Source organism: Anguilla anguilla, chromosome 3, assembly GCF_013347855.1.
Source record: "Anguilla anguilla isolate fAngAng1 chromosome 3, fAngAng1.pri, whole genome shotgun sequence".
Lineage (NCBI taxonomy): Eukaryota > Metazoa > Chordata > Actinopteri > Anguilliformes > Anguillidae > Anguilla > Anguilla anguilla.
The window spans coordinates 69,176,931-69,199,378 of record NC_049203.1 but is presented as its reverse complement, the minus strand read 5'-3'; the positions used below and the strand labels follow the sequence as shown (position 1 = coordinate 69,199,378).

General features: G+C 49.7%; 1 protein-coding gene across 1 annotated transcript in view; it reads right to left on the bottom strand.

The window, feature by feature from the left end:
- Positions 1-22,448, bottom strand: part of itgb5 (integrin, beta 5) — a 46,765-nt gene that overhangs the window by 15,382 nt on the left and 8,935 nt on the right. Inside the window, exons 7-10 of the mRNA XM_035410855.1 lie at positions 21,921-22,016; positions 21,712-21,801; positions 19,264-19,398; positions 9,715-10,144 (exon numbers count right to left, since the gene is read on the bottom strand). Coding sequence (XP_035266746.1) covers positions 9,715-10,144; positions 19,264-19,398; positions 21,712-21,801; positions 21,921-22,016 — 751 coding nt within the window. The remainder of the gene's footprint in view (positions 1-9,714; positions 10,145-19,263; positions 19,399-21,711; positions 21,802-21,920; positions 22,017-22,448) is intronic.

The following is a 22,448-nucleotide window of genomic DNA, read 5'->3' as shown; positions in this document are numbered from 1 at the left end:
CAATCTCAGCATTCAGCATCCATCATACACATCAGGCTAACCCAGCACCCTGACTGCCACAACCCAACCCTCACTGCTCAATCTCAGCATTCAGCATCCATCATACACATAAGGCTAACCCAGCACCCTGACTGCCACAACCCAACCCTCACTGCTCAATCTCAGCATTCAGCATCCATCATACACATCAGGCTAACCCAGCACCCTGACTGCCACAACCCAACCCCCACTGCTCAATCCCAGCATTCAGCATCCATCTCACCCAGCCAGCTAACCCAGCACCCTGTCACAACCCAACCCACTCACTGCTCAATCCCAGCATTCAGAGTTCTGCATGAGTAGGCAGAAGCACACATAGGTCACTGAGATTTCTCTCTGTGTGTTTGTGTTTCTGTTCTCCTTTTCACCCGGCTGTCTCTGGGGGCGTGCTTCTGTCTGCTCTGGGATAGCATGAACAGCCAAACGTCTCAACACGCCACTCGCTTTGGACAAAACTTAAAGGGCGCCTGGGGCATTTCACAGAGAGATCATCAACGCGTAACTTCCAATAAGCATTCAAATGCACACGCACAGGAATGCACATGCGTGTGCGTTCATGTGTGTGTGGTGTGTGTCGATGTGTACGTGCAATTGGGAGTTCGACAACATAGTTAATCGGTATTTTAATAATCACAAGTTTGAACAGAACTTCAAACTCAAAATATTGAGTCATACTTGACTCGACCGTAACTAAATGGTGAATGCGGCTCAGTGCTGCGTGTGAAAATCACATGACTCACGCTTCAACACGACAAATACCAATTACAGGCCGTGTAAACAGCGTTTACCGCTGCGACGCGGAAGATAGGCATTTGCTAATCCCACAAAAGACCGTAATGTAACCTTGGGACGGAACAGGACTTTAGGGCTCCATTTTAAGTACAAACCAGCAGGCATCTGGCCCTACAGGTCGGTAGCGCAACCACGGTGCGCCCCGAAAAAAAGAAAAATGAGTAACAATCTTTTGAACACACGCTATGATAACAAGATGACACAGCGTGGAGGATGAATCAGAGCAGGGCTGGCCCGGGCCCCGCAGGACAGCTGGGCGAGTCGGCTGATTCCGGAAGGTTCTCCAGCGCCAGTGCGCCCCAGAGCGGGTCGGACGTGGCAAGCTGCTCGTTGGGGTGTGGTTAATACCCTGTCCTGGCAGTGAAGTTGAGGTTAGACAAGAGAGAGGTGCACCGTGACCAATCATATGCTGCCTGGAGCACACACAACGTACATTCACGCCCTGCTGGAAAACACTGCGATGGCTAAGTGTCTATAGCAGGCCGCAGAGGGAGGGGCCAAGGAATGGAACTGCCTGATTGGCTGTTGCTGATGGGGGGCCGTCCCAATGCTCACAAGTCCATGATTTAAAAAAAAAAAAAAAAGGAAGCCAGGAAAGCTGTAGGTTCGGACCCCCAGGGGGGCAGCAGTTTTTGGGAAGGGTGCCAGTAAGGGGCGGCATCGCTACCCCAACAGTCCCAACCGGGGCGCTCCTTAAACACAAGCTGTCATCATCATAAATCTGCTTTCAGCAGCCACCCCTCGCCAGGGGGATAGCTCACGCCGCTGCGCGAGAGAACAGCGATTAGCGGTACGCAGGGAACGCGGAGGAGAACACGCAGCAGGAGGCTAAGGAAGTGGGGCTACGCATCACTTCCTGTCAATTCCCCATGAGTAAAAACGTGGACCCAGACGCCTGCTAAAGCTCTGTCATTGTGGATAGAGAGAGAGGGTCTCGGTTGCTGCCAGCGACGAGGCTGCTCGGCAGCAGATGCCTTCTGCTCTGACGACCGGGCCAGCCGCTGGTCAACACGACCCCGTGACCTCTGTGATGTCACTGCTGACCTCTGGTCTTCACGCGGCCCGGAAGCGACTCTCTGTGAAGCGCGACGAGAAACCGCTGCTGGGGCTAACATCAGCAGCCCATGCTTTTAACACTTTTAACACTTCATCACGACGCAGATGCTTTATTGGCATGAAATCATTACATCACGCGCTGCCAGACCCCGCTCTGTACGGGTGGCAGAGGACTGGAGGGCGCTGTATAGTTATTAAATCCATATGAGACTTCAACTGGGGCAAGGGTGGGGGCGGGGGGGGGGGGGGGGGCGGGGGGGAAGAAAAGAACACGCTGGATTCAAAACAGCAACTGTTTATAAAGCTGTGGAAAACGCAAAGCCATGAAATATCTTCATTTAAGGAAACATTTTCAGGTCAAGCGTAACAAGAGGCATCAACTGTGATGAGAATTTATTTGTTCCATCTTTCAGCACCGTTCTGCTCAGAAATAATGGTTTCTTCTTGCCCTAACAAACGACATTTGACACGTTGGCACAATATTTATGGAAGCAATAAATCTAAATAAATTAAATTTTATTGCGCTTATGTCACAGTGGCAGTGGGGAATCTAAGGTGAAACCTGATTACAAAAATGCTTGCAGTTACTTCCCTCGGTTAACAAGAAGCCAAGCAGAAATAAAGACATGACAGGCCTCAAACAGTCAGAGACAAGAACAAAGGACACACCAAAGAAACTAGAGAGACTCAAGAAGTTCAGGGCCTCGTTAAAAAAGTGCATGTTATTAGAAAATGGCGAGTCAACGCCACATTTGGGGAGCTCTGTCTCAGCAAGTTTATAAAGCGCAGACCAAACATTAGCACAGGAACGCTCTCTGTTCCCAGATAAAAGTTGACATTGAGCGGGATATTCACTACAAACAGCAACACACACAGTGACCTTCTAGATACCGTCAAATATGTTTATGTGAAAACGTTGCAGCAGTGTTAAGAGAATGATATGTAGTACTTGGGCATTTCGCCAAAAAGTTAGTCTAGTACTTTAGTCTATAAAAACACTGAATCTATAAATGATGACATCGTTCATCTCCCCCCCACCCAAACAACCCCCCACCCCACCCCCCCGTAGTTTATGACCCTAATTTTACTACCTCCATTTTCACATTTTTCAGGTCACCCCCGTACTGAATAACAGAGTAGGCCGTCAAAATATGTTAATAACTTTATGTCTAGACCAAAAAGAGACAGAAGTCTTTTCTCCCCTTCCCCCTGTCTGCTGGTAATTTACTGAAATGAGTGTTTGGAACAGACGCTGAACACTGCCACATACGCAAGTGCCAAGAAAAGACGTTCGGTTGATTCATGTCCTTGTGCCACAAACGGTCTGCATGTGCATCTCACGTTTCCAAAGCAAAAAATGTAAAACTCCTCCCTTTATGCAAGCTCCAGCTCAGTCCTGGCCTAGATGGATTCAAGCAACATTTGCCCTTAACTTTGAGGAACAATTAAAAGAAATAAATATTTTACTGGCTGAATAAAGACCTCTTTATCTTAATGAATAGAGACATTATTTCACCCCATTGGATAAGATATTATTTTACCCCATTGGATTAAATATTACCGTACCCCTTTGGATTATATATTATTTGACCCCATTGGATTAAATATGATTTTACCCCTTTGGATTAGATATTATTTTACCCCATTGGATTTGGATTTTAGATTTATTTAAAAACACATGGTGGTGGTGGGGGAGGGGGAAGAGGGGGATGCATTCCACCAACCGTACAGCTGTATGTCAGGAAGGAAATTATACGTTATCGTATATTTTGAGTTTGACCCACGCAGACATCCAGACACCCAGTCAGCAACACTGTCGTCTCCTTCCCCAAGCCAAGAGAAACAATAATGGGGTTAAAGAATTTACAGAACTCGTTCACCCCCCCAATCCCGCCTCTCGTTTCTCCACCCCCCCCCCCCTCCCCTTTCAGACTCGAGAGGCCTTCCCCTCCCCTTTGAAACCTCAACACGCGAGGCTGGCCCATAAAAAAAACGTTACAAGGCCAGACATCATTATGAGAGGCACGTTCCTAACGGCAACACCTGCGCAACAACCAGCAGGGGTTTCACCCGCAAAATAGAGACACCGGGAGATTCTCCGATTCTCGTCTCTGACAGGAGGGGGGTGAGGTGGGTGTGGGGGAGGTTTGGGGAAGGTGGGGGGGGGGGGGGCAGTGCAACTGGGACATGGTAACGTAAAGCAGTGTTTCATAAACTACGGGTTGGGACCCAAAGTGGGTCAAGGAAGTGTACGAGATGGGTCCCCAGAAAGAGTTTGCAGTCCACTAGGCCAGTATGTGTATTTGACAGGTCCCTGAAAGGTACAAAATTTCTCATTTGCGCCCCAATACTAAAAAAGTAAGAACCAGAGCCCTAAAGAGAGGGGTGTTATCCTGAGCCAGGGTTCAGTGTCTGTTTAACCCTTTAAGGTGTGAGGTCACAAATATGTGATTAGAATGTTCCTAACTGAACATTCTAATGCTGTCTGATGTCACAATCATTATCGGTGGCTGAAAGCAGAGGAGTTCTAGAACACTGAATTCTAGAAAAAGAAAAACATTCTAAAAAAGCCTACTCTTCACAGGGCGCAGAGGGGAGCAGTGCACAGGGGCAGGAGCTGGCGATGGTGAGGTCATCACTGCCTGCAGGACGGGGATGAAAATAAACAGGTCCGCCATGCGTCATGGCACAGGAGCGTGGTCACGGCCGCCAATGCCCGCTACGGCACGTCGTGAGGCCTCTCCGCCGGCCTGCCCCCCCGCCCACCCGCCTGCCCGTCCGCCCCCCCCGCCCGTCCGCCCGCCTCACAGTAAACCAGGAACACCGCGTCCCTTTATTCACGAAGCTTCTCGCACCAGCTCTGCTGACATGTGCGGCTAACGCTAGTGAAAACAGTCCACAGGAAGTGAAAACTCTCCCCGGTCCCTCACGCGTGAAGTTTTTCCACAATGTCACTGCAGTCATTTCACTGAATTATTCCTCGCTATGGAATATAATGCAGGCGGTTGCAAAGTCATTCTTAAGCTTTGTGTGAATATTTTATAATATATTTTTATTTTAACATACAATGAATATGTTGAGCAATTCCAAAGAGAAGGTTACCGTTACGGGCTACCTGGAACGCATCCTGCCTCTCCCCCCCGCCACCTCCATCCGCCCAAGTTAACCTTTCTTTTCCCAGGGCCTGCCCCCCCAAGAACAAACAGCTGGCCAACGCATCACTAGGTCACTGGGGTTCTTCTCCCCCTATAAAAAAGGTCCCCCGTGTGACCGCGGCCAATGACTCCCCCCTCCCCCCCCCCAACAAAAACCACCCCCAGGTCTGCTCCTATAGTGAGGTAGGTTTTTTTCATCTGCAAATAGGGGGGATTGCTACTAATGCTGTAATACCCACACAATACGCTGCGAAGGTTGCCACGAGGGGAATTGTGTGGTAGATCTGGCGGCCCATTTACTCTAAAACACTGGTAAAGACATAGAAGAGATTCCCTGGGGCCTGACGAGCATCCCTCTTTGAAGCACTTCCAAAACCACACCGGGACAGACGCTCACACATGTTACTCTTTAGCATGTAAATCCTCCAGCCCTGAACAGGGCCCAGGATTTATGGGAAATATTAGTGGAGACACGTGAACAGGGGAAAATTAAGTGGCTCTATTTGGGGGGCTTTTGTTTCATAGGACGGTGGGCTTATTGTGGGGAAAACCAGCAGCAGATGTGTACCCGAGAACTACAGAGTCAAGGTTTATTGCAGCTTTGTCAAAAGCGCACGCGCGCACACACACACACACACACACACACACACACACACACACACAAACACACACACAGCATCAGTTTCCCTGGAATGCAAGTGAACGACTTCAGTTTCATGAACTCTGGTAAATTGGTAGATCAACTGGAAAATGATCATAGAATATATGAATGCCTTTTAGTCTTTCTTATAATTCATACCATACCGGAGGTTGATTAAAAAAAAAAAAAAAAAAGGAAACCCACATTAAATAAACAAATGGTATCTATAGAAGGTAAGGACTGGCAAAAGACCATACAACATAGAGAATCCAAACCCTGAAAGTTCACACTACTGTGTCTACATTTCAGTATGGTACTGGAGGTCACCATTACACACTTACACCAGTCTAAATTGAACTTCACATCTCAATGTGGACTTGAATTCGGGCCCATTTCTCACTCCAGGAATAGCTCAGTGTAAAACCGGGTCTCTGCTCAGCTTCCTATGACACTGAATAGGCCAGTGCAGGAGTGTGCGAGTGCAATGGGACACTATGAAACAACAGGGCCGGATGCTCTAACTCAAGCATGCTATCCCATAAACACTCATTGAGAGCCTTTACTTTTCGTTTTTGTTTTACAGCAGGACTGTGATCAACAGAAAAATGGCCAATCAAAATGCTGGACTCCTATCTGCCTCTGACACCAAACAGAAGCATAGGGCAAAACAATCACTTAATTTCCTCAATCTGTGCCATTTTGTAATAAACTAGAGTATACACAGAGAATTATAAATAATATTCAAGTGCAAAAATACAGCTGAAATTCCACAGTGCTATCATGTTACACTTGATTTAGTAGTAGCTCAGGAAAAGGTCATAAGATTGCAGATGTGAACGGGGTGTGTAACTGCAAATTTGCTGTAAACATCTGCCTTCTGAATCTGTGGCAGTACGGGATGGGTGGAGGCATATGTGTGGGTATTCCGAATTTAAAAAAAACAAAAAACTGGGCTAAAAAATAGTAAAATAAACATATAAATATAATTGAATTCCCAAACGCTTCACCAACAAGAAGCAAAACTAAAAATAAAACAAACATTAATGGCTGCTTCCAAATAAACAACATTTTGTTACCTAATACTTCAGAGATTAAATAAACAGGCAATTCCTCTAAGGGCTTTTGGAAAACAAATATCAAAGAATGAGGAAGTGGGGAAGGGGGGGTATGTGGGGAGGGGTCGAGGGGGGGTGGGGGGGGGGGGGTCGAGCGTACTCACACAGCTGTGAGATACGGCCTGTCCCTGAAAGGGCCATGGTCTTTAAAATAACAGAGTGCTGGCTATGAAAGAGTTACCTTCTGAGTACCGCCTCCCCCCCCCCCCAAAACCCAGGGCCTGCTCCTGCACAGCTGTCTTTAATTGAGTACCTAACAGCCAATCACCTCGCAGAAGCCCTGGATTGCCTTTTGCCCCAGTAACCCAGCGTTCAAAGCAGACTCCAGGAGTCTGAACGCCAGGCCCCGGAGCAGCTGTGGTTCTCCAATGCAGGTTGGCTACGGCGACGCTCCTCCGACAAGTCAGCGTCGACTTCAGCCCGACGAAAGCTGGGTCGTTTGTCATCGCTGACACGCGCGGACAGCTTAATTTATGGCCCCGCTAGCTGAGTGCAGACAAAAACTCCACAAACTGTTGAACAACAAATCCACACGAAGGCTTCCAACCTACCCCTGGAAGTACAAACCTATCTCAGGAAATGAAAGACAAGGTGGTAAGCACCACGGCGAGGAAACCGAAAAAAACAACACCTAACGATATCATCGAGGAGCTTTCTGGAAGACCGATGACTTTGGCCGGCTTCGTACGAACAGCTGTTTGGGCTGACGGACCGGCACCGGGGGGAAGTTTTACAAGGACTATTCACACACACACACACACACACACACACACACACACACACACACACTCCTCTGCAAGCAATTAGCCCGCGACGCTGGAGCGCAGTGCCCAGAACGATCCGGAATCATTAAAAGAACTCGTTACCCATGAGGCCGAGCGCTGTCCTGGGAAACGAGGGGGCCGAAGGAACTGGGCTGTTAACATTTAATTACTCCTCGCGGGTTCCGATCCCCCTCTCTCTCTCTCTCTCTCTCTCTCTCTCTCTCCCTCTCTCTCTCTCTCTCTCTCCGCCGGGCCAGCCGGCCAGGAACGGGCTTCTCCCGAAACGGCGGGGGCTAGCGCTCCCAACCCGACTGATCCTGCTGACCAAACAGAACTCCGCGCTCTCTCTAGCACAGGCCAGCGCATTGTGCACAGGATAAACAAAAGGCTGCCCATTACAAAGCTGCAACTGTGGTTAGTGGGCCTGGTTTTGGATGTGGGGGGGGGGGGGTTGTTGGGTGTTGTTAGGGGTTGGGGGTGCGGGGGATCTGTGCCCATGCCAGCTCTCCAAGGGTCCCGGACCAGAAGGGTGCACTGGTAGTGCTTTCGGAGCTGTGTGAACGGGACGGGCCAGCCTGTTTAACATGTGAGGGTCGTCTCTCCCTCTCCACAAAAACCTACAGCCCCGCCGTCCTCCTCCTCGCGGGACATCTGTCTCATTCAGCCGGGGCGGGACCTCGAGCACAAACGCAGGTTCCATCGGCACGGACCTCGGCGAGCACGTCTAACGGATAGCGCACCTTTCACACACCAAGCGCACCTTTTCTGCGCTTAAATTGAAGAGAATGAAGTAAACGAAGAGCGGACCGGCTGCCTTCAGACCCGACCGCCAATCTGGCGGAGTCTCCGCCCTTCAAACAGAGCTGCCTGGTGTCTCCTGGGTCCTAAAGAGGGTACTTAAAAACTCCTACTCAGCACTCAGCCAATACAGAACTAATGTACCCTTTTTCACTCCAACCCTAAAAAAAAAAGCACACCTCATTCAACGGCTAGAGCAGGGTTGCCCAACCCTGTTCCTGAAGATTTACTGTCTGGTAGGTTTTCATTTGAACTCTAATTGGGCACATCTGAGTCTACTAATTAGCAGCTCAACAAAATCTTGAGCTGTTGAATGAGGGTGTCCTTAGGGTTGGAATGAACACCAACAGGATGGTAGATCTCCAGGAACAAGGTTGGGCAGCCCTAGTCAATACCTTGGAGAAGATAAAACTCACGCTGGTAGTTGGGTGAGAAAATGGTTTGCCCAGATGGACAACATCAACAAAACACAGCTTCCACGAACGACCGACACGACAGCAAAGAGTCAGGGGGCATCGGCTGTGCCAGCCAGGGAGGGGTGCCCAGACCCTGGTGACACGAGACCCAGCGCCAGGAGAGCTGTGTGCCGGCAGTACAGCCGGCACTGCCCAATTACCGAGGCACACCCCGCGCAGGTATGCAGGTACAAACACACCTGCGGCTGCTCGGGGCTGAGCTCCACACCGCAGCTGCGTTCGCATTTCCACCGGGGAACCGGGTGAAACGCGCGGCACGTTCATTCCAGCAGAAAATTCCAAAGATCAAAGGAGTCTCTCACCTTCACCGTGAAACAGGAAGCTACTCTATGCATTTCCTGTTCTCCTGCTCCAAGCCCCTCCCCACCCCCATCCCCCCATCACTGAGGAGGAAAACATAAACCTCTCTGGATCTCTCATTCACACAATGCCAAGTCACAAGCTGAGAACTTTGTTACATTCTGACAGTGATGTTCTCTTCTAGCAGATTCCACAGTAACAGGATATGAACTTCAGACTTTGAAACAAAGTGGCACAGTGACTCGGGTAACCTGAGCAATCTACAACCTGCACGTGCAAATGCGAATATGGTAATGTAGCTCAGATTATATACGAGAGTGTGTGTGTGTGTGTGTATATGCGAGTGTGTACATCTGTGTATGTGTGTGTGCGTGCAAGTGTGTGTATGAATGTTCATGTGTGTGTGTGTGTTTGCGAGCATGTGCATGTATGTGTGTGTATGAGTGTGTGCGCGTGCGTGTATATATATATATACGTGCGAGTGTATATGCGTGTGTGAGTGTGTACGTGTGTGTACATGTGTGTGTGTGTGCGCGTGTGCGTGTGTGCAGTGTAACACAGGCGCGCTCCGGGGCTCACCGGAGCAGAGCACCCCCTTGTGGCGGGCGCAGGAGAAGTCGTCGCACTCGCAGAAGCGGCCGTAGATCTTGCCGAACTCGGACTCGTAGCAGAGGCACTGGTTGCAGCGGCACTCGCCGCGCCCGCCGCACACCTGCTTGCCCTCGGCCTCGCGGCAGGCCGCCAGCTGCACGCTGCCCGCCTCGCCCTCCTGGCACTCGCAGCGCGTGCCCAGGTAGCCCGGCTCGCAGCCGCAGGTGCCGCAGCTGTGCGTGCCCGCCCCGCTGCAGCGCGTGCTGTTGGGCTGCGTCAGCTGCGTGCAGCCGCAGTCGCAGCGGTACGCCACCTGCACCTCCAGCCGGTCCTTGAAGCCCACGGGCCGTATGGTGAAGCTCTGCCGCTCGTCCGCGGCGGGGCAGCCCCGCGCCTCCACGCTCACGTTGAAGGACACCTGCCGGGGCGGACAAGAGGAGACGGCCGTTAGCGTTCAGCTACGGGGGGGGGGGGGTTGGGGGGGGGGGGGGACCGGGGGAAACCTTCGAGTTCAAGGTTCAAATATTAACGCTGGAGTCAACGCAGCGTACGGGTGGATCTGAAATGCATTTTTATCCTGTCCAGTGAGACTACCTTCAGCTAGTTCTAGGCTAGGGGATTTCAGAAGGCCAGATAAAGCTATAAGATAAATAACCACAGAGGAAGGGAAGCCAGAAATAAACGAGGGCAAGCACCTGAGAGGGGTGGTGGGGGGGGGGCAATTATGGCAGTTCTTCTGGAGGTGTGAGGTGTATGTGTGAGTTGTCTGTGTGTGTGTGTGTGTGTGTGCGCGTGTCTGTGTGTGTGTGTGTGCGTGCATGCAGAGTGACTGTTACCAGGGGATTAGAGACAAAAATTATGGTAGGGTGGGGTTAGATGACTCAAACAAGAAATGCCACTCTGACACACGTTATACCCTCCTACACATCACGTGGAAGTGGAAGTCTAAAGTGTGGCTATTGGCCTTTACTTTGTTACACTGTCCAAGGTCGATTGCTAACAGAGAAGCACAGAAAATGTTTCTGAAAAAAAAAACAGAGCCCCAACAGAACCATGTTTCCACAGTATTCATCATGAGAAGATCATTTGTGTGATGACCTTAAAAAGATGTCCTTGGTGTGTTGCTGGTAAGCGACACAAACACCTTTTGTCCCGACTCTCACCCGGTTCTCTGGGTGCACTTGCCAGGTGCATTCTGGGATAATCTGGGATCGATAAGATGTGGTTCCCTTTCATTTATCTGCTTTGTGATCACATCTCATTTAATTTTCAGGTCTTTAACAAGTTGTGTTTAATATAGTAAACCCTGCATCAGTACATTACACGTGTGATACTTGGTCTTTATCTCGATCTTCTGATAAGCTAGCCGTTAATTTCAATATGACTGACTGAGCTGCATATTTTCACTAAGGTCAATCCACTGGATTAGTCTGCCTATCAATGAACCAGCCAATTTAGTGTCCTTGATAATAAGAATTTATAAAATAAAATAAAACAACATATTTTGCCTGCAGGATAAGTGAGTAGTTTTATCATGTAATACCACTAGCGTTCAGCATTTGGTTTTGAACAGTAAATAAGGGCACTGACTGTTGACACTGCTCGACTCAGGAAACTGACTCACGGTCCTGACATCAGCATTAAGCATTTGGGGCCCGAAGTCCCTGGGTCCATTTTAAACATCCGTCAGCGTGGCTACAAACGGCCAATCCTCGGATTGCTTAGTTGTCAGTACTGAAACAGGAAACGCCTCACTTGTCACCCCAGGTGCAAGTCCAGCACTAAATACAAGGTACATATTCATCCAAACTAGGCAGTTACTAATGGACCAAAATGTATGAACAAGGTGTCTGTACAAACAAACTTCACTCACACTCACATGATTCGAGTGCACGTAGGGAAAGGGAATGCATTTCCTTCCTTACTTTTGTAAACCCAGACCAAAATAAACTCTGAATCATAGTCTAACACCGCATTTTCCCACTCGTCAGATAGCCCAGCTGCAGCGAACCATTAAACACAGTAAAGGCTGAGCAAAAACAAGACCAATATCATAACGTACATGCATTCAGAAAACTAAAATAAGCAAACTTGTAAACGTCAGCCCGAAGAAATCTACTGCTGGGAGTGGCGGAAGAGATTTGGGAGGTTGCACTGCGTTAAGAAACTGAATAAAACGACTTGACTTAATCTCATTTTATCCCTATACTTAACAGGACATAATTAATGGAGAAGTTAGGGGACTGCCACCCTTTTGGACCGCTCAGGGAAAGTAAGCGAACCAATCAAAAGCATTCTTGATTTCCCCATCGAAGGAAATGAGCCAATGAAAGGCATTCTTGATTTCCCCATTGAAGGAAATAAGCCAATGAAAGGCATTCTTGATTTTCCCATTGCAGGAAGTGAACCAGTCAAAATTCTTGATTTTCCTGTTGATCCACCCCGCCCTTCCGCTATCTTCTTGCGTCTTGTGTTCCTCACAGATCGACGGCAGTGAAATCTGACACGTGTCATTTAACGCAGCGAACGCTGAGCTGTGTGCGTTCCAGTGGTTTCCCCGACATCTTAACCGCTCATTTGTGGCTAAACCAAAAAAAAAAAAAAAAAAATCCAGTTCTAAATTTGTCTTCATAAATTTACAGAACGTACCCATTATCATATCAGTTTCATAACCAAACATTCCATGGTATTATAACATTGTGTAAAAAAAAGGAATGACATCAGCCAGGCTTCGGAGTGAAGAGTAACTTCATTTGCACTAAACAGGCTGATTGCGCTGCTGGAGTGGCAGCAGGTGTGTGGCAGAGGAAATGGAACAGATAAGATTACAGACGCAGTCCTGCGAGCGCAGCTCAGGGCGGATTTAGCTTTAATTCCTGCGCTCTCGCTTCTAAAGGGTGTCCTCCTCACGCACAAAGAGCCGATTCTCCAGCTAGAAAAACCCTCGAACCCTGAACAAAGTGTCCTTCTCAGTCGCGCGCAGGAGGAACAGTCCCGGCCTTCATCCGACGCACTGATTACAGACGGGGGGCTGCTCTCACTGTGTCACACACGCGGGGGGACTCGCAGCTATGGCAAACATGTTAATAGCACTCCGCACCAAGAGGGCAACAGACACATTCCAACAGAGCGAGAAGCCCTCGAAAGGGTTTACAGAAGAACGTGTTCCTGTAAACTGCCTGCCAACAGCGAGGGTCGGGGGTGATAAAAACCCAGGTTCAGAAAGTAAAAAGTCCACCACAGCACTTTGTTCCAGTCACCCGGATTTGCTTAATTAGCTCAATTCTTCAGCCAGGCAGGTAGAACTAATCAGTGAAATCAACATGGCTGAAGAAACACGAGGCAGGACTTCTTACTCTTCTGACCCCTGGACTTCCTGCCTTGGAGACTGACATCACTTCCTGTGGTTCTCGGGTGGCGTAAGCAGCCGGGCCTCAGGTTCTTCCCGCAGCGCCGAGCCCAGTGTTCCGGAATAGAACCCTGACTGCGCCAGTGCCGACCGCGGCCGGAGACCCTAAGGGAGCGACGCGGAAACGGCCGCAGCGTCGCCGGAGGGGAGGGGCTTATTTGGCGGGATATTGTCCCAGCGCACAACAGCGACCCCCCTGGCCAACCAGGCAAACTGCAGTATGCATGGAGCAGATCTGCGAGGGGTGCGGACAGGTCTGACGGAATGATTGAGCCTCTCATCTGGGGGTGCTGCAGAAGCGGGAGTACGCATGCACGTGTGAATGCGCGCATGCACGCATGCATGCATGCATGCATTTCTGAAGGATCTGCCATGCTAACCGAACACACTGCAGCACAGGAACAGGCATATTGCGAGCAGCTGTTCTAAATTAGGGGGAAAAGAGGAAAAAACAAAAACAAATGAGGACAAAACAGTTGCTCATAAACAAATAAACAAATGAGACGCAGCTTTCTCCAGGAGACCACGCTTCCAGGCGACTAGCATTCCTATGTGTGACGACTCTGACAGACCCCTACACTGAGACAGGGACTGCAAAGCCCAGCACTCCAACACAACTGGTCTACTGCAAAGCCCAGCACTCCAACACAACTGGTCTACTGCAAAGCCCAGCATTCCAACACAACTGGTCTACTGCAAAGCCCAGCACTCCAACACAACTGGTCTACTGCAAAGCCCAGCATTCCAACACAACTGGTCTACTGCAAAGCCCAGCATTCCAACACAACTGGTCTACTGCAAAGCCGCGCACTCCAACACAACTGGTCTACTGCAAAGCCCAGCATTCCAACACAACTGGTCTACTGCAAAGCCGCGCACTCCAACACAACTGGTCTACTGCAAAGCCCAGCATTCCAACACAACTGGTCTACTGCAAAGCCCAGCACTCAAACACAACTGGTCTACTGCAAAGCCCAGCATTCCAACACAACTGGTCTACTGCAAAGCCCAGCATTCCGCCACAACTGGTCTACTGCAAAGCCCAGCATTCCAACACAACTGGTCTACTGCAAAGCCCAGCACTCCAACACAACTGGTCAACTGCAAAGCCCAGCACTTCAACACAACTGGTCTACTGCAAAGCCCAGCATTCCAACACAACTGGTCTACTGCAAAGCCCAGCATTCCAACACAACTGGTCTACTGCAAAGCCCAGCATTCCAACACAACTGGTCTACTGCAAAGCCAAGCACTCCAACACAACTGCTCTACTGCAAAGCCCAGCACTCCAACACAACTGGTCTACTGCAAAGCCAAGCACTTCAACACAACGGCTCTACTGCAAAGCCCAGCACTCCAACACAACTGGTCTACTGCAAAGCCCAGCATTCCAACACAACTGGTCTACTGCAAAGCCCAGCATTCCAACACAACTGGTCTACTGCAAAGCCCAGCATTCCTACACAACCGGTCTACTGCAAAGCCCAGCACTCCAACACAACTGCTCTACTAGCAGACAGGAAAGAACAATTACTCGGCTGCTCGGAAAGGCATCTTTTTTCCGCCTGAGAAAGTTGAGCTCTGTAAACAGTCGGGACGGGAGAAGCAGAGAAGCCCCACTGTGAACTACTCTCCTCGTCCTGAGACCAGAGTCCATCTCACAAACTTCAAAAGGCCGACGGGAGGCGACCAAAAACACTCGTGCCTGAAGGTCCTGTTTAATCCTCGTCTGAGGTCTCCTGGGCCAGCGTGATGTGCATCCGGTCGTTACCCTCCACCCGAGATTCAAGGATTATCGACCCAAACTGAGCTCGCTATAAGCTCTCGAAAGCACATAAACCTCATAAAGTCTTCTGCTAATCAAATAATTCCCCACTTCTAAATATTTAAAACGGCGTTAATCAGCCTTGTTCCTGGAGATCTACCACCTTGTATGTTTTCATTCCAACCCTAATTTTGGCACGTCTGACTCTACTAATTAGCAGCTGAAAGAGATCTCTAGCTGTTGAATGAGGGGAGCTTTGTTAGGGTTGGAGTGAAAACCCCCAGGACGGTCGATCTCCAGGAACAGGGATGGTTACCAGCGCTTTAAAAACAAAACATCCTTGCATGTCTCCATCATTCATGAGAGGAAACTTTCCCCTGCTCGATTGCATCTTCAACAAACAAACTTAGCATTCCAGGGAAGGAACTGCGGCACAGTCTGTCCAAAACTCTCCTCCGATTCCAAACCCACGCCCATGACATCACTGTCCTGCTCCCAGAGTCCACACCCACCCAGCAGGCAACTGCCGAAAATGGGGTGTGTGGGACATGCGGGGTGTGTGACTCTAAAAAAGAAGACAAAATTAAGAAAGCAGCATAACCGGACCCTCTCCCCTGACACACACTTCGGGTCATAAGACCTGGGCTCGGGTCCGGAGGGGAGCGGCAGTCTCTCTCCACCCGAGGCCAGGGGAGCATCCTGGTCTTAATAAGGTAATAAGGACCACAATTAGATTTACTGGACATGTGAGGCACGATGTCCACAGTATTAAAGACTATTAAAGACTGTTGGAACGAGGGCACTACGAACTGCAGTTTTCGGCGGGAAAAGGAGAGAGAAAAAAAAAAGTTGGTACTAATGCTGTCAGGAGAAAGCAGATGTGTGTTATAGGATTGCAACGTGGTTGCGTTTCGAATGCAACCCTACAAACCTGAGGGTTACAGGTTCAAATCCTTGGTATCTTAAAGCTGTATCGTACCTAATAAGCAAGGTGCTTTACAGTACCTCAATTAAATCCCACCTTACAACACGTAAGGGATGGACAACAATAGCTACAAACAGAAAGAGACAGACAGGTGCAGTGGAGAATCTGTACGTGCATATTTGGCCCTGCTTTGGCAATAATCTACCAATATAAGAAAGGACCGGCATTCCGAGACCTAGGGGAACTTTGCGCTAGCCCTGTCCAGTGACCAGCACGAAGCCGGGGGAGGGAGGGGGAGGTTGGTGTGGCGGATGCGATGGGGGCTGCAATTTCTTCGAGAGGGCAAACAGGAAACGGCCGTTTGTTTGACCTGCAGTAATTATCACGGGCGCTGGTCACTGGCCGTTCACACACGCCACCCATAAAGACCCACTCCTTCTCGCACAGGCATCGTTCCGTTCTGTCCTCTTCCACAGCATTAACACTCAAACCGCCGCGTAGCTAAACGTGCCACCAGTGTGGATAAACGTTTATCCCAAAGTTCTTTTTTCCTTTGTCTCTCGGAATTTGGAATGCCCAGTCGCAATGTGCTCATAGGCCCGCTGTCCGATCCACGCGACGTCCTCCATTTTGAGTGAGGGCACACAAGCATGCATCCGATGCCAGCCAGGGAGTCATAGTCCTCCAGGTCCGCTCCAGTACAACGTTAATTGTTTGGACTCCGATGAAGACACTGCGTGTGTCCAAACGTGTGTGTGTCTGTCTGCAGCCTGTTTGCAATAAAATCTGAAAATGCATGTGCAACAGATGGATTGCTTTCTCCCAGTTTACCTTCCTGTTTCTGAGAAGCACATGATCAGCGTGAGATATATATGAGACGCGCGATGATCTTCTCCTACACGAGCATAAAAACGGTCTTGCTAGTTCATTCATGAATGCATTTAAATTTCTGGCTGCCTTTCCTCATGCTGCACAAAATGTTCTCACGTAGGACACAGATGAGGCTCAGATGTACGTATGTATACCTGTAAGACTGCAGCACTGCCATAAGACATTTGCAAGGGGTCTCGGCCTAAAATTAAGACCTGGTTGTTATTTACATCAGCGTAACCGTAGGCGCTTTCAAACCCCTCTCGCCCCCCAGAAGCCCCCCCCCCCCACTTTTGTGCGAGGGTCGTTGAGATTCTCGGTGTACAGCTCTCACGTCCCCACAAGCAAGCGAGTGACACCCCAACTTCCCTGCATCCACACTGAAAGGGAAGATTGACACTTGGGCACTATGGGACAACACCCCCCCCCCCTTACCCCTTACCCCTTACCCCCTTCCCTTTTCAAACCCCTTCCCCAGAAGAAGAAAAATAAGCCCCAGCAGGCCCAAATACACAAGTTTGGGACGGATCCCTTTTAGCTATTCACGGATATTCAGGCTCCCAGAATGCCCCCGTCCCGATGCCCAATTAGACAGGCCCTGGAATTCGTGTGGGAGACACCGGGGGCTTGGGAGAAGAATTCCAGAAGGTCGAGGCGCTGCGTGGTGGCTTGTACAAAGCAGCCCCCCCCCCCCCCCTTTGAATAGACACTTGAATAGATTACGCACAAATCCGCATTGAGACCACGGCGAAAAAGGGGAGCCCAGAACGAGGCCTGGCGAAGACATTCGGCTGCGAGATCGTTCTGAATGCGCACCGGCCGCTCGTCACCTGACCGCGGAAACAAAGGGACGCCCGACCCAATAGCGCGGGACCTGTACGCGGCCACAAAGGCCATTGTGTGCCGTACGGCGCATGACAAACAACCGACACAAATAACCGCCCTTCTGGAGGCCAACCGACACAAATAACTACCCCTCTGGAGGCTCGGTCGGGACCGGATCCAGTATCGGTCGCGAAAGGGATTTAAGCCAGAGTTGCCCACTCCGAGCTGCGGATGGCCATTGGCCAGGAGGAGGGGGGGGGGGAGGGGGGGGGGGGGGGGGGGGTGTCCTCTTCCACCAGAATACTGAAGCGCTTCATTCAACCGACTACCTTCTCAATTTGAGGCCCCTTTTTCCCTCCAATTTCAGAGAGCGCAGGAGGAACCGTTGGACTCGGGCCGCTGTGAGACGGGGATCCCACGCCCCGGCCTCAGACAGTGAAGTCACCCGAGGTCACGACCCATACGCCGCTGTGCGTTTCATAACTCACGTGTCCTCGTGAACTCGCTCTACGCAGCACCGCGGAACAGCCGCCGATAAGACGGCGCTTCGATTTAGCGAAACTCCAACGTCTCTCCCCAAAACCGCGGCGTCCCTCTCCAGCTCCCAGCCCCGGGAGACAACCCACCTCTCCGTGACCGCACGCTTTCAGCATTAATAAAGAAACATAACGACCTTCCCAGGCCTGGAATACAGCGCGAGTCCAAACGCACAGCTGGCGAGACGAGCCGGTCCAGAAACACGCTCCGCGCCGTTAGCACGTTAGCCAGAGCGCAGGTCGGGACACGCCTCGCTCCGTGCCGTTAGCACGTTAGCCAGAGCGCAGGTCAGGACACGCCTCGCTCCGCGCCGTTAGCACGTTAGCCAGAGCGCAGGTCGGGACACGCCTCGCTCCGTGCCGTTAGCACGTTAGCCAGAGCGCAGGTCAGGACACGCCTCGGGAGCGAACCGGGTATTGGCCATGTGTATTTGAGCCATATTGCTTTATGATGACCGGTCATTGGTTCTGCAGAAACAGGATGTTATGCAACTTCTCCCAAAAATATGAACCCTGTGTTTGCACGCCACGGAGTTACCTTGGCCACATGCACAGTGTTCTAATGAAACCCAGCGTGACGTTCTGCATCTCAAAAGTCCCACCGACTGCTCAGCCGCCTCTCAGTTGTGTTCCTGCTCCCTACAGTTAAGGCTCATTACGAGACAAAGAGGGTGAGCCTGTTTATTAGCTGGTTTGCATTTGCTTCAACTTGTGGAGTCAGAAATCCTGATGCCTTCTCTCTTCTTACTCCTCTTTTGAGAGGCCTCAGCAGAAAGGCTGGGCCAAATCATGCCACGTCAACACAGAGAATCAGAGGTAAATGTTATTTTCCAGCATACATTAATAACATTTAAAATAACAGTGCCTGTGATACTGTACACAGTGACTCACTGCAGTATCTTCTGGCTCAAGGCTTGTCCAAATTCCTGCTTGCAATCTGACATACTTCAACAAGGAATGATGCCTTTCCACAATGACTCCATTCCGGAGTCACTCGCCATTTTATAAACCGTAAAAAAGCTACTGCTCGCTAAAACAGTTCATGGTGAATAAAATCAGAGACGAGAAACACAGTCTGAAGTCACTCTCATGGCTGAGTAGAGTATAGCAGGGCAGCACTGGAGCACAGATCGCAAGTTTCTGCGTTCCCCGGGTCACCAGAACCTCGGGGGTCGAGGCGCGACCCAAAAAAACCGCTTGGGCTCACCGTGTCTCCGATCTTGAGGTCGGCGCACTTCCGGAGGCCGGCCAGCGGGCGCCCGTCCTGGCAGGTCGCCGTGAACGACAGGCTGATGTCCTCGGGGTGGTCCCACACCGTCAGCTCCACTTTGGACCGGATGTTCTGCAGAACGGGCGAGCAGTGCACTCAGATAAACACAAAGGAACAGTGCAGACCAAAGCTCGGGTCCGATATCGAACAGGTCCAATGCTCGAGTGGCAAGCTATGGGCATTAAATGGTTTTCAATGAATCTGCTTCTTAAACAGCCACACATAGAGTTCATTGGAAATTAGTTACCCTGAAACAGTCACTTGCTAAGAAGCCCCCCCCCCCACAAAAAAAACAAAATAAATCAAAACAGCAGCAGATACTGACACCAGCAGCTGCATTATATCCAGTTTATGGTCACAGAAAACAACTTGGCTAAGGTTAAGGTTACGGCTATGGGTTCACTGGCTCTTTCATGTTCTTCTGCACAAACCTACAAAATGCTGAATGAGTGAATGAATGAATGAATGAATGAATGAATGAATGAATGAATGAATGAATGAATGAACGAATTCGTGAATGAATGGTGCAATAATGTGTGATTCTTCAAGCCACAGTCGCCCAGCCGAGTCCACGTGTTTACCTGACAGTGCTGAAGCAGATCACTCCGGGTACAAAGTGCGACTTGGACAATCAAACGCATGCATAGGGAGTCGTCAGTGACTAGCGACTGGTTTCCGGAACTGGTGTTTATTCTTATTCTTGGCTCAATGAAAAAAAGGGGCTCGATAATGCTATTACTATGCATATTTTAGAGCAAATAAAATAATCTAGTTAGAAGAAAATCAAATAAAGTTCAGTGTCTGTGCCATTCGTCAGCTGACACACGGCACTAAGCTGAACTGCACTGCTGTCCTTAAATCCACCAACAGAAAAATGCAGGCTGTGACCGCTGCCTGACCCGCCCAGAAAATATATAAATAAATAAATAAAAATAAAAATATAAAAATAAACAGGGGAGGAGACCAACACCAAACAGTCCAATTACAAAAAATTAAAGATGTAGGGAAAACTGGAGGTCATCCAGCTGTCTTTGGTTAGAAAAATAAAAAAACATGGAACATTTTTTCCTTCACCATTTGGCTTAATCCCGTCGCTCCCAAAGCCACGCCAACATGGTAGAACGAGGGGTGAAACTGGGTTAGGAACACTGACAGAAAAGCACCCAAAAGTTCAGCGAAATTTGGAGCTCCATGTCAGACCCAATCATTGAGGGGTACCAAATATCACGCACAGAGAAAACGTACAGTAAAGGCTTGCACATCTCCTCCTGCCCCCTCGTTGTTTTTCTGTTCGTATGACATTTTGTTTCCAAATATATAAACACTTTTAACTAGATTTTGTGTGGAAATAATGTCATAAACCTCACTGCACTGGCCCTTGTGGCCCGTTGTGGGTTAAAAACTGTAACACCATAACACTGCCACCACGCAGCGTTGCCAGGAAAAATATTTTTCAGGCAAAGTAAAAACAAATGCACAAAGAGCCTAGGGCACTCGACAGTCACAGACATTCTTAAGAAGAATGCTGAAGGAAGTGCTCTCCCCCCGATTCGGAGCTGTTGGGGTGTTGCCGATATCCCTTTTCCTCAGCTCAGGTGAGGAGCGGAGCCTCGATTTTGGAAGCAAATCTCGCTCCGTGCCCACTCAAGGACCCTGTTAGCCTGAGCCCACAGGAGGGGGGGGGGGGGTGTGAGTCTCAGAGACTTTGGGGGAGAGGAAATCCTCCCCACCCATCTCTCCCCTCTGGTCCAAGGTGGAACTCCAGACAGAACATTCCATCACTCTACAAAAGTAGCTCTGAAAAGACCAGATTCCCACAAATTTGTCTGTTTTTGTTCCCTCTGGTTCCACAGAGTCACAATACTGTTCTGCAGGGTCAGTGTTGTTTATCATCTTTTACACACGGGAACTGCAGAGATGTTGTTCTTGTAAATATTACAGTGTTCACAGGCTATTACCCTCACTAATGAACATGCATCCAACCTGAGTCTATTTAATGCATCAGTTTAGTAAAGAAAAAAGACAGATGCACAGACACACAGGCACATGAACACACACATACATGCACACAAGCTCACACACAAGCTCACACATGCTCTCACACACACACTCATATTCTCTTGCTCACATAGACACACACACATGCTCACTCACACTCTCACACGCACACACGCAAACGCACACACGCGCGCACACACACACACACACACGTGCCACCCAGCACACAACGCAGTCACACGCTTGATCGAACGGGACACATCAGCACGCAGCAGAACATCCCGTCTCTAATCTACAACCACCGGACAGGAACACTCAGTCCCACCACAGCAGCGAAACTGGCCTCATCTCTAACCACACACAGATGCACTGACGCAGCACACTTACATTATAGGCATTGATAATCAGCTGGATGATGTTCTTGGAGTCCTGGTCTAAAATCTCCACCGTGGTACCAGGTATCAGAGCAGTGAAGTTCTAGAGAAGAGAGAGGAAAAGAAAATGGAGGAGTTTCTGGTGATTCACAGTTACAGCCTCCAGCCCGTGAAACCGCTCTTTAGCAAACAGACCGGAGATCACTCCGCTTCGGCACATACCTTGTAAATAACATAGAGCTTCTTGGTCACGGCGAAGATGAGATAGATGTTGTTCTCAGCCAGCTTCTCCCCCAGCAGGGCCAGAGAGGGATAGTCCTATTGGAGGATAGACCAGCCAATCATTCTACGGGACACAGAACATCCATCCATATTCCATGATTTAAATCTCTGGCCAATCAGTGACAATAATCGATCAGGTAGAAAAGAAATTTTAATGCATTCAGATCACCAACATTCCCGTTAATCCAGAAATAAATGACAGCAGGTTGAGACCAACGACAAGTTTAAAAAGACAATCTTTCTGCTCCTCTACTCTCCAGATCATCAGTTGCTGCAGGAACGGGGTCTCCTGCACAATCAGCTGGCAGAGAGACCCCAGGTCAGGGCCTCTGTGTGGCGGCACGCGTGCTCACACGGCGTTTTTTAACGTTTCCCCGTTCCCATCTGTTCGTCTTCGAGCCTTCGAGGCTGTCGCTAATTTGCTGTAGCCTGCTGGGCCCGCGGTGCCACAGACTCCCAAAATTTGCC